The sequence below is a fragment of the Copadichromis virginalis genome, linkage group LG8 (assembly GCF_057382275.1).
Source record: "Copadichromis virginalis isolate Kocher_CV1m ecotype Utaka linkage group LG8, C_Virginalis_male_GT1.1, whole genome shotgun sequence".
Classification (NCBI taxonomy): domain Eukaryota; kingdom Metazoa; phylum Chordata; class Actinopteri; order Cichliformes; family Cichlidae; genus Copadichromis; species Copadichromis virginalis.
This window is the reverse complement of record NC_140625.1, coordinates 12,223,555-12,236,530: the sequence shown is the minus strand read 5'-3', so window position 1 is coordinate 12,236,530 and position 12,976 is coordinate 12,223,555. Positions and strand designations below refer to the sequence as shown.

Genomic DNA, 12,976 nt, shown 5'->3' with positions numbered 1-12,976 from the left:
AAGGAATTTGTGGTCTTGGAAGTGCTTTATATACTGTACCTTAATGAATTGATTTCCTGCCTTTGCAACTTTTATATTTCATCATCCTCGTGACATCACCACCTACCATTCCACTTTTAAAACCCACTAGTCCTCCATTATTTCTGTGTTCAGTTTTACCTCAAATTAAGTTTCTTCCCCCTTCATCGCTAACTTGTTTCTCCCTTTCCACTCTTCTCTCTTCTTGCTCTTCCAATTCCACAGGTGAAAATGCCCACAAATGGGAACCGTCCTTTGAAGCTGCAGTTTGGTCTGATCAATCACGAGGGTCGCTACCTTACTGCTGAGTCCTTTGGCTTTAAGGTATAAAAATACAATAAGAGTGACAAACTATAAGGTGTCGATTTGCATTTCTGCTGGTGATGCTTTGCTGTTGGATCAGTATATGCAAGATTTTCAAGTGATACCTTTTCGTGCTTCTTAGGTGAATGCGTCAGCTCCCAGTCTGAAGAAAAAGCAGATATGGACTTTAGAGCAGGACTCCCAGGACAGCCAGGTGGTCTATTTACGCAGTCACCTGGGACGCTACCTGGCCTCCAACAAGGACGGCAAAGTCACCTGTGAGGCAGATGGCCACAATTCAGACTGTCGCTTCCTCATCGTGGCTCAGTCAGATGGCCGCTGGGCGCTGCAGTCTGAGCAGTACCTCCGCTTCTTCGGCGGCTCTCGGGACTACCTGTCCTGCTTTGCCCAGGTGATCACAGATGCAGAGCTGTGGGCAGTGCACCTGGCTCTGCATCCCCAGGCTAACCTGCTGTCTGTGGCCCGTAAGCGTTATGCCCACCTCTCTATGGAGGATGGGGAAATTGCTGTGCATCTGAACATTCCCTGGGGTGTGGCAGCGCTCCTGACCCTTGTCTACCAGGAAGGAAAGTATTGCCTAAAGACCTGTGACAGCCGGTTCCTCGGCAATGATGGAAAGCTCCTAATGGAGAGCGGGAGGGCCACAGCGTACACGTTGGAGCTGAAGTGTGGGAAGCTGGCCTTCAAAGACTGTGAGGGGAAGTATTTGTCTCCCATGGGTCCTACAGGGACCCTGAGGTCCGGACGATGTTCGAAACCAGGCAAAGATGAACTATTTGACCTGGAGGAGAGTCACCCTCAAGTAGTTCTGACAGCAGCCAATGGGCGATATGTCTCCATAAGACAAGGTAGGAAAACACAGAAATATCAGAGGGACAGGATATTCTAGCGAATTAGATTTTATCCTAAATCCTTGCAATACACACACACACACAAATTGCTCCCCTGGCAGCTTGCTAGTACCCTAAAGAATCCCACATGTCTGATTAAATGGACAAAGGCTGACCTTAGGTGCCATCGAGAGTGGTCACACAAGCTTTTGCTGACAGACACAGACCTATGTGCATACATAATGAAGGAGAAATTGACAGCCGATAAGGGATGCATGGTAATTATGGGTAATGTAGTCTGCACATCAAGTTGCATCAACAACACAGTACGTGGCTGCATGTCTCAAAGAAAACAAGATTGCTGGGGCTGATATGGGAGACTATCAGCCCCATCGTTGAGACCTGAGACAAGCACGTCATTTGTGTTCATGGCCGCTGGCCTACATCAGTATCGAGCCTAAACTAATAAGTTATTTTATTTAAATAACAGACTTAATGTGCATACATTTCAAGGAGAATAACAGAAGCAGACTTCTCAAGAACAACTTGCAATCACTTTTTATGTATTAAGAATAAAAAAGATGGTTCCATACTCCTAAAATATCAGATACCTCATTGTGAAATGTTCAGAAAAAGGGCCCTTTGTTTTCATTTTCTTTCACTAAATAATCTATTACAAATAGAGCTCTTTTCGAAAATCCCTTCTCAATCCTTCTCAAATGTACCTTCTGGCTTTGTTGGGCAATGTTGTTAACACGCTTTTACCCCTTGAGCTTACTGAAACAGCTGCCTGTAACCAATATACTGCAGAGTAATGCTCTGTTGATACTGTATTATGTATTTACTCTTCAGTCTTGTGATCGGGCTGTTGGAGGGGAGTTATTTGATCAGCGCGCAGGCATGACACCACACTACTGTACTGATGGATTACACCTGCTCCTCATTGACGTCGACATTAGGCTTTGTTTAGCGCAGCAGAAAAACTACAAAAACTATAATTGTGAGGGTTACATTACATGTGACTACAAATGCACTTGCATTAGGAGGGACTTGCACAGAGTTTCAATTGCTGATGGTCCAAAGGGCTTGCTGGTCTGATTTGAAACTGGATTTGGGGCAGATTAGCATACACCCCCCAGTCCTTGTCAGCATACTTGGTCATGACAGCCATCCACAGGCTGCAGATTCTTGTCTGCAGGGTTGAGTTACTTCAGGCCTGGGTGCTGTAATTGAATCTCCCCACCACTCATTGTTCCTGGTTAGCAGTGGGGGCTGCAAGCAGGAACCAAAGCATTGAAAACTGATTGGTTAAAGGGAAAGGAAGAAAATGGTTAAACCCTAAACACATATATGTAGCACATCACATGCATGCATGCAAGGATACTTTTTGCAGCATACTTTGTATCTGTTCTCTCCTTCCCCTTCCTACGCTTGTCCCGCACAAACAAAAGCTTTATCTTTCTTTGAGACACTCGCCCACTCACTACCATACCATCCTACTGCGGCGAGTGGTGAGATGAGGTGTGTTGAATTATTGATGAAGTTGGCCCCTGTTCCTGGAAGGCAAGGGTGGGAGGGGAGTCTGCTTTCAGAAACCCAAGCTTCCTCATACCTGCGGCCAAAACTTGTCCCCCACCGAATCCCGCTCTAACCAGTTAATCTAACCTGTTAACCTCAGCCTGAGTCAACCTCTATATGCTACTGGAAAGAAAAATCAAAGACAGAGTAAATATGCTCTATTTAGCAAGCTATGCCATTGTGACAGGTCATATTGCTTTTTTTGTAGGGTTTCAGTGGAAGGTGAGTGAATCAGATAAATTCTTAACCAGCATCAAACACTGAAGCAAGTGTGTGTTTGTGCTTTTCCTTGTATATAGTTTACAAGTGTGCATGTTTTAATGTGTCATACAGATCTGTTATCAAACCTCTCATCACGTTTCCTCGGGCACAAGGGGCCCGCTCTGCCCTGAATGTGAAAAGGAGATGACAGTCCAAATTTTCACAAACTTTTCAGGTCCACAGACACATAAAAGCACACATACCGTATACATGATCAGGCGTGCAGAGCTCAGTAACAGATAAGCCGAAAAAATAATTGGAGTGAAATGCAGTTGTAAAGGATGAAGAATTTAGAGAGAGAGAGAAATAAGGGACATGGGGATAGTAGCATCAGCTTACCATTAATAATTGACGCCAGAGCCATCTATCGTTGATGGATTAGTTAGGCCTGCTCCACTTGCAGACTCTGTAAGACAACATCAGGAAGTGGAGCTGGTTCTGGGGTCTGATCCAAAATAATGCACTACTGAATCTACCTGTTTGTCCTCCAGATACACCTGAGAGTGTACTGATATGTGTGTGCTGTGCTTATTGTTTGATGACAACATCTCACTTCTTATCCTCAGATTGCTGGCTTGGATTTCAGTATATCTAATCTCCCTCCCTATCTGTTCTTCTTTTCTTTCTCTTCCTTCATCCTTCTCTCCTTCCTCTGCCTCCCTTTCTCTCATCTATCAAATAGCAGCTGTGAGGTCCCAGCTGAGCCCTGTGTGAAGATCATTTCTGGGTTGAATTAGTGTGAAATGGGCACATGGAATAGGTAGACAAAGCATGACATTGAGTTGGGATGAGAGAGAATGGGAGTGATAGGCCCCCAGGCATAGCTGAAGAGTGGAAGGGCTAAAAATTATGCTTCAAATGCACTTAAGATCAATGATAATTTCACCAGTTGTAAGACTTCATGATGCCACGTTTATCGGGTGTGAATAAGATGTGATTAAAGCATCCCAGTGGCTCAGTAACCATGACATCTTTGTCACGTGTCAGCCCCCTTTTCTCCTTCCAACAGTGAGATTTGAAATTAGCTGTAGAGTGAAGCAACAAAAAATTTGTCATCGGGCCTCTCACACATGCTGAATGTTTATCTGTCTTGGAGTATGCCAAAGTTATTTACATGCATCCATTATTAACCTTTAACCACTTGATGTCTTGATCATAATGAGCAGTTACAAGGTCACAAAGACGTATTCATTGCTGCACAAAAACCTCCTTGTTATTGCTTTGGTTGCTAGCAGTTTACCACAGTCACCCATAGTTTACATAGATGACAGCATCTTGGCAGCAAACACTTACAAACTACTCACTGCTACTGCTACATTTTTCTTTTTATAACTTACTGACCTCACCCACGGCTGGAGTCTCAGCTGAAACCTCAGCCCTAAGATTTTGGTCACTGCCCTTTTGTTTTTTTTGGACACAGACGCTTGTTAGCTTATTAGCTTATTTGAGGAGAGGGTGAAGCACCAAGTTATCAGCTAATGCTAGCTAGCTTGGTTAGCTAGCTACATAAGTAAAGAGCACAGTTTGAATGTGCAAACACGGCCAGCTGCTAGTTGGTGCTTACATACATACAGGCGATCGTGGCTCAAGAGTTGGGAGTTCGCCTTGTAATCGGAAGGTTGCCGGTTCGAGCCCCAGCTTGGACAGTCTCGGTCGTTGTGTCCTTGGGCAAGACACTTCACCTGTTGCCTACTGGTGGTGGTCAGAGGGCCTGGTGGCGCCAGTGTCCGGCAGCCTCGCCTCTGTCAGTGCGCCCCAGGGTGGCTGTGGCTACAATGTAGCTTACCATCACCAGTGTGTGAATGTGTGTGTGAATGGGTGGATGACTGGATATGTAAAGCGCTTTGGGGTCCTTAGGGACTAGAAAAGCGCTATATAAATACAGGCCATTTACAAATAAAATAATTGAATTTTGTTCACCTAATGGGGCAAAAAAAATTGCACAGCCTATTTGTACAAGTAATCTTAGAGCAGGCCCCAAAAACACCAATACAATAAACAGAGTTACAGTTCTGTGACTCAAATTAGTTGAGCAGGCAGCTAGCAGTTAAAGGGATCATTTTTGAGGTGGCTGATACTACCACGAAATGAGTTAACGGGGTAAAGTAGAACTCTTGTACTATCTTATGTGTCTTCTTAAGAGTTGGAAGAGAATCAGTCATTGCTATGCTCCTTGTCTCAGATTCAAGCCATTGCTTCACAAGGTTAACAGCTCAGCAAATTAGTAACTCATTCAGTGACAATGTACAACATGGTCCTAGGTGGAAAATTCAGTGTCAAACATTAATTTGTGCATGCATGTTACATACTAACCCACAGTGGTTAGTATCAAAGACACTTCTAGTGTAGTCTGACTTATTTCCTCTTGTTTTCCTCTTTTGCATGTAGATACAGTTCTATTTGACCTCAGGTCAGGGGGAAGCTTGTTCCAAAGAAAAGGACCACAGGAACTGAAAGCACACATTAGATCAAATTCTGGGAACAGTTAAAAAAGCTGGACCTTATACCCTCAGAGGTCTAAGCATAGATACTCATTATGGACCCTAGCAAGTTATTGTAACCCACTAGTGTAGTTTATTTATAACTAAACGGTGCCATTGGTTCTTTTGCATTTTTACCATGTTATCCCTCTGCTTTATCATCCGTGCTTCCTTCAGTTTGAGTTTTGAGAGGTTTTGGTAATTATCTGCACATCCTGCTAAGTGTGGACCATAAAATCCTCTGGTCTCTTCCTGTTTTTCCTTTATTCTTTTATTGAGGGGATTGAGGGATTGGACGGGTAGCACTCGAAAGCTGATTATATCAGAGCCCTGCTGTGAGGAGGGCAGACTGACAGGGCCAAAGGTGGGGTGAGGGTGGGAGGTGGGGCTTGAGGGGGGTCAGGGGGTACGCAGGAAAAGATCGGGGAAGGGATGAAGGTGGAGAATGATGACCAGGGAATAGAACAGGAAGAGATAAGAGGCATGCAGATTAGTGTTGTTAAAGGATTAGGAAAATGTATTGAGAATACTCGGGAATGCATCTAATTTAGGCTTAGCCCTCTGCAAGCTGTCTTGCAGTTTGTGGCAAACTATTGTCTTCCTCTCTGCGTTCAGGACAGTGTTAAAATGTGGCAATCAACAAAATAACTAAAATATGTATAGACAAGAAGCAAATTATCTACTTAAAACTAATGGGTTACATTCAGTAAATAACAGAGGATTAATTGTAAAGCCTGTTTGCCTTTGAACCTAGAAGACAAAGTACCCAAGTAAGAGTTTGTCACAGCTGTTTCTGTTTCACGTGTAAATAATAGAAATACTAAAATAATAATAGAGATTTTAATAAAGTGTTTTTCAGTCACAAGTGAGATTTTTGTTCAGGTGTTAAGTGGTCTTGGTGTAATCAACACAAAGCCTCACGGTGAGAGTGTTGTGTCTCTAAAACAGCTGATAACACTTTCACTTTAAGAAGCATCTTCCTGCCTTGGCATAATTATTTTGTTTCTCCATTTCCTGTATGCTCTTTTCATAACTGCATCCAGAGCTGCAATCACTGAAAATGTATTTACCCTCAGGAAGATATTCGAGGACGACACGTGGGATAAAGAGTGCAGTTTAAAAGATTTTTAAAAAATAACAGGATCAGATATAATTACAAGATCTTTTGTAGACCAAGCTAAACAAATCAGTGCGACTTCATTTTTAATCACAGTGTTTCTATAACACTAAAAACACCTCACATTTTCCAGCTTAAAGCAAAGTAACAGTGACAGCATGTGTTTATTTCGTCTCTCCCAGGAGTGAGCCTTGCAGCCAATCAGGAAGATGAGACAGACATGGAGACGTTTCAGATGGAGATTGACAAGGAAACCAAGAAGTGTACGTTCCGCACCAGCCAAGGGAACTGCTGGGCTCTGGTGGCTCATGGAGGCGTCCAGTGTACTGCAACTGAATTGTAAGAGAAGACTTTTATATGTTGTATAGAGAAAAATTAATGAATTTATCATTGAAAATGAGTCAGTTGGACATTTTACATTACATAAATTTGACTCATTGCAACTGATAATTAAGATGCAAGGGTTAACATAAGAGGGATGGTCAAATGAGTGCATGAGATAGCAAACAGGTGAATCACATAGAATGATAAATAACTGTTATGAAGGAATGATCCCAGCAAATTTAGGCAATTTTCGTTTTATTTTACACATTATCCAAAACACCGAACTTCAAAAAAGTGTGAAATCTTTTCCACCACAGGTCAGCAAACACCATGTTCTCAGTGGAGTGGCTTGGCCACAAGGTGGCACTAAAAGCCAGCAATGGCAAATACATCTGTACCAAGAAAAACGGCCAGTTAGTCGCTGTCAGTGACTCCATCGGTAGGGGACACTCCTTTATATTATAACCCCTTTCTTTGGTAATTAAGAGGTGGCTCTTACCTCTCTTTTTTCTGATCATTACTATGTTGACTTTTGCCAGGGGATGATGAACAGTTCACTCTGAAACTCATCAACCGACCCATGCTTATCCTTAGAGGAGAGAATGGATTCATCTGCCACCACAGAAACTCGAACACACTGGATGCCAGCAGATCTGTCTATGACATTTTCACTGTGCAATTCAGCAATGGAGCCTACCATATTAAAGGTCAGCACATACATCAAACATACATAAAGCCAGGTTGCTTAGTTTTCCTCTAATTTGCTTGTTTACTGCAATTTGTCTACTCTGTCTGACTTTGGTGTATTTACTTTAAACCCCTGCAGGTGCTGATGGCCGGTTCTGGTACGTTAACAGTGCCGGGCTGGTGTGTTCAGATGGCGAGGCCCCTGAGGATTTCACTCTGGAGCTCCTTGAGCACGGCCGTCTCGCCATCCGTGGCAAGAATGGCAAATACCTGCGTGGAGACCAGGGAGGCACTCTTAAGGGAGATGGACTCTGCCTGAGCAGCTCAGCCCTCTGGGAGTATTAATACAAACCAATATTAGTCCAAACCTGAGTCCTAGCTCATCTCATTGTTGGCATTAAGTGCTTAATGTGAATCTAAATCACTGTTATTCTTTTTCCTTTTGCAAAGAGCATTATTGAGAGAGGCTCACATAGCTAGGTGAACAAAGAGAGGACTGCATATGTATATATTAGGCCAAGAGAATCTCAATGAAGTGAACAGTGTTTTGAGTGAGGATTTTAACAATTAGTGTTAATGAACACTTCATGTTTTCACAGATTTAGTTATTAGTATGACATAACGTAACATGACATGACATCCTTTTATGTATATTCATCATTCCATCTATATCTTTTTTGCCTTTTAACCACTAAAAACAAGTATTACATGAGCAAGCCAGTAAAGTTGTAGTGTGGGCATGTAATGGTACCGTTCACTCATTAGGTCAAGTGACACAGGGTGCCATTTGAGGCAGACGCAGTCACCATTAGAAGTGATGTCACCCTCTAGGTGGGTGAAGTCATGCATGGTACTACTGACTGAGGTTATTAGGAGACGAGAGTGACAAGGTTTCAAATAGCTGCCTGTAGAAACAGAGAAAGACTGTACCCGAGACTCGTACTTGGAGTGTGTTTTCTTTTTCTTTTGTGAACACAGAGATTTTTAAAAATGCATATCTTGCATTATTTTGTTTAGGTAAAGATTGTTTTATGAAAATAAAGGAACCAGGAATATCATAAAAAGCTGAAAATATGCTTCCTTCCCATTAATGTCACAAAATTAGCAGTACTACATCATGTGAGCGTGCCATAGGAGTTAATAACACTATGACCAATTTCAAAGTGTTCCTTGTGGATTTATGATGGACATTATTTCGTTCTGACTACATGGAAACAATGCAGCTGGAAGCTTATTATCTACATGCAACTTCTTCTGTGTTAGCAGGGAATTATGAACTCACTCAATATACACTTGCCAGCCACATCATTAGGTACATCTGATCAAGTGCTAAATAGCTGAAATCAAGAAGTCAAAAACTGCACTTAGCATGTGTGTGTTTTGAAGAAGTCGGTTGATTGGGGCCTGATGAGGTGAAAGACCAACAGTTGGCAGAAAATGACCTAATCAGTCAATCACATGGCAGAAACTCAGTGCTTTTGGGCACACTAGACAACCTGCTAAAGTTCAAACTCAGTATCAGAATAATAAAGAAAGGTAATTGAAGCTACTTTGAACGTTATATGGTTGTCAGTGCCAGACAAGGTGGTACTTCAGAAGCTGCTGATATGCTGGGATATTTTGACACTACTATCCAGAAAATATTCAGTGTGCACCAGTTCTCTGGATGAAAATGCCTCATTGATGTCATAGATCAGAGGAGAAACTCATAGGAAACAGAAATAACCAACTCTTTACAAACAAGGTATGCAGAAGGGCATCTCTGAACACCTCACATGGTGAAGCAGATGTACTACAGCAGCAGAAGACCACACTGGGTGCCACTCCTGTCACCTACAAACCAGAAACTGAAGCTATAACGCAGAAGGGCTCACCAAAATTGAACAACTGAAGACCTGAAAAATGTGGCCTGGTTTGATGAGTCTTGAATTCTCCTGTATCAGTGGTTCAGACTGCTGGTGGTGGTGGCTGCCTCTGCACCACGTCACTAGTTTCTTGAATATTGAATGACTTCACTGTATGGTCCCCAGATCTCAATTCAATATAACACCTTTAGGATGTGGTGGAATGGCAGATTCACATCATGGATGTGCAACCTGCATATCTGCAGCAAGTGTGTGATGCTATCATGTAACTATGGACCAGCACCTTGCTGAATCTTTGCTACAAAGCTATAAAAACAATCCAAGGGTACCATAACCCAGTACTAGCAAGGTATACCTAATAAAGTGGCTGGTCAGTCTATAATCAAGTTTACCACTGACGTTTGATATTGTGGCCTGAGAGACAGAATGTATAAAAGTCAGAAAGTCGACTTTTGTTTTTCTTTATTAAGCTGAAAAACTGCAATGTTTTCTTGAGAGATTCATCTTTTGGCGATTTCAAGATTTCAAGGGGTTAAACTGTTGAATGTCTTATAATCAGCTCTTGCGTTTGCTGTTAAAATCATTTACATTTTGTTGGATCAAATTTAGCAATTTTGTTCTTCATCATCACCTGCTATTCTCAAAGCCGGTGCTGTTTTTGGATGCACCTTGGCTGTCATAGTGAAAGAGTTTAGCAGCAAGGAACAGAACTCACCTGCTGCTGCTTTAGGCGTGTTGACGCTATCAGCTTTCGCACATCACACCATGATGGCAGCAGAAAATACCATCAGTTTCAGCAGCAGCAATGGTTGCTGAAATTATGGCACATTTGTCAGGTGCTTACTGGCTTTCTCCTCCTAAATGTCCTTCTCGCTCTTTTTCAGTCCCTTCTTAATAACAGTGATTGTTATTTTGACAAGAATGAAAAAGTCCTGGCAAGACTGCCCAAGCTACTGACCGCTGTCACTGTTTCTATGTTCTGCTCTAAATTAAGCAAATAAATTCTCATGTTCTGTTTATGTGTCAGTGTGCTCATTCATAAAAGAGAGTGGACCCAAACTAGCACTGGAATCCAATGTTGAGACTGAACCCTGTAGTAAAATCTGTTTTTAAAATCTTGGTATATTAGATCTAAAGTCATGGTGAAAAGAAAGCAAAGGCTGTTTCAATTCCTAGGTTTATATGTGGCCATAATGAGAAAATATCCAGTCCACGCCAGGGCTTAAACCTGAGCTGAACAACAACACATGACATATTTAACTGTGTCATTATTTATTTAACAGAACTGAGCCAACATGCGGATGCAGAGTGTGAAAGAGCAGCCCACGTAGAATTTCCTTTAACAGCAATAACTTGAATGCATCGTTTTCTGTGTGACTTTATCACTCTCTCACACTGTTAAGAAGGAATTTTTGTTCTCTCTTCTTTACAGCATTGCTTCATTGATTAAGGTTTGCAGATATTTATTCATGCACAGCTCTGTTATGGCCCTCAGCACTTTGCTCAGGTTCAGGTCTGGACTTTTAACTGGGCCACTGTAACACCTTGTTTTCTTTCAGCCTTTCTCTTGTAGATTTGCTGCCATGCTTGGGATGAGTGTCCTGTTGCATGAGCAGCCAAGCTTTAGCTGTCAGACAGGACCTCACATTTGACTCTAGAATATTTTGGCATTCAGAGGAGTTCATGGTCGACTCAGTGACTGCAGGGTGCGCAGCTACTGTGGCTGCAAAACAAGCCCAAATCATTACCCCTCCACCGCCGTGCTTAACAGTTGTTAAGAGGTGTTTGTGCTGCTATGCTGTGTTTGGTATTCTCCACGTGGTATCATGCATTGTGGCCAAACATCTTTAGTTTGGTTTTATCTGCCCAAAGGATATTGTTTCTATTGTCTTGTGGTTTGTTCAAATGCAACTTGGTCTTGGTTTCTTCCATTTCTCTGAACACTGAATGGTCTGACCTTGGGGTGAATTTGCTGGGACATCCTCCCCTTGGAAGATTGTCCTGAATGATATTGAATAATCTTCCTCACTTTAGGATGATGAACTTCAATCTTGTAATCCTTCCCAGATTGATGGGCAGCAACTACTGCTTCTGTAAGATCACTGCTGATGTCTTTAATTATTGGCATTGTGTTAACACAGACCTGCAAATCACCAAAATATCTGCTTTTATAGAGCTGCTCACATTTGCTAATTATCAGTTACGGTGGTTCTTTTTGGCTTTTGAGTTTTTGTTGAATAAATATGGACGCAGAGTAATATGTCATGTGTTGTTGATCATTTATGTTTGTATTTATCTAATTGTGAGACCTCCTTACGACTAAATTATTTGTATTATATCCTCATACATGAAATGTTGTAATTGAAATAGGGTAGATTTTCTTTCTATCATGACTCTAAGTGATCAAGCCCATTATTTCCAGGATATTTAAGTCACTAATCCAGTTCTGAACCTAGAACCTCAGCAGGCTCACACTTTAATCAGTCGGCTTGCTGTACTTATGAGACAATAACCCGCAGAGTGTTGCTTAAGTTGTGAGTCTGAGCCAGACCTTTAAGGGACAATGGCTGTTAAGTAAAAAGGATTCAGTGAGTTACATATGTTTAGAATGCGATGCAACAACATGACAAATACAATCCTGTAATCTACTTTATACTTCAAACAATCTGGAGGCATTTATTCAACTTCATGCAGAAGCTATTTCTGCATGTTAGTTTCAAGACTTCAAACTGTAACAGAATAATCATTATACTAATAATGATTAGGACTAGTCTGGTTAGGAGTCACCTTTTCATTATGATTGAACCTAAAAAAGAAGCCAGTGACACTAAGGCTTCACCTGTAGAAGTACTGTGTTACCTTACCTGCAGCAGGTGAGGGGAAAACAGCAGGACATGGTGCCTGATCCACTCACACAGAAAAACCTCTGTAATTTAAATATCTGCTAAGTGCTAAGTATTTTAGTTTCCAAATGTACATTTGTGTGCCTTTTTCTTGTGCTAGTCCTAGAGAAAAGTAAAATATAGAAATGACTGATCCATCCATTCTCTTCCACTCATCCAGTTCAGAGCCACAGGAGGCTGAAGCCTGAAGTGTGGGTACACCCTGGACAGATCAGAAATGATACAGACTAAGAAAAAATAAACAAAACAAGTTTTCAACATAATAAAAAAATGCAATCCTGTGCAGTCCTTTTAATTTTCTCTCTGTCTGGTCTACATTAAGAAAAATTAACCACTAAGATTCACTTCTTAGACTGAGTTCTTCATATCATAGCGCTCACAGCAAGGTCTACAAATGAGTAACTATGAAGTTATTAAAAATAATTGCATTTAAACTCAATTACTATTCTGCGGTTTGTATCCATTAGAAGTCTGTTTTATTGCAGTGATGTAAACTGTTTGTAATCACTGTACTGACTGTGTGAGTCTGTATATTAAAAACTCATCGGAGCTTTAAAACAGAAATTGCTCCATGTCTCGGGCAATTAAA

General features: G+C 41.6%; 1 protein-coding gene across 1 annotated transcript; it reads left to right on the top strand.

Annotated features, from left to right (window-relative positions):
• Positions 1-249: 249 nt before the first annotated feature.
• On the top strand, positions 250-10,462 carry fscn2b (fascin actin-bundling protein 2b, retinal). The gene is made up of 6 exons (XM_085465801.1): positions 250-342; positions 464-1,190; positions 6,791-6,947; positions 7,250-7,371; positions 7,472-7,639; positions 7,759-10,462. Exons 1-6 carry the CDS (start codon positions 250-252, stop codon positions 7,962-7,964), a joined length of 1,473 nt encoding a protein of 490 aa, XP_085321927.1. The 3' UTR covers positions 7,965-10,462.
• Positions 10,463-12,976: the final 2,514 nt, after the last annotated feature.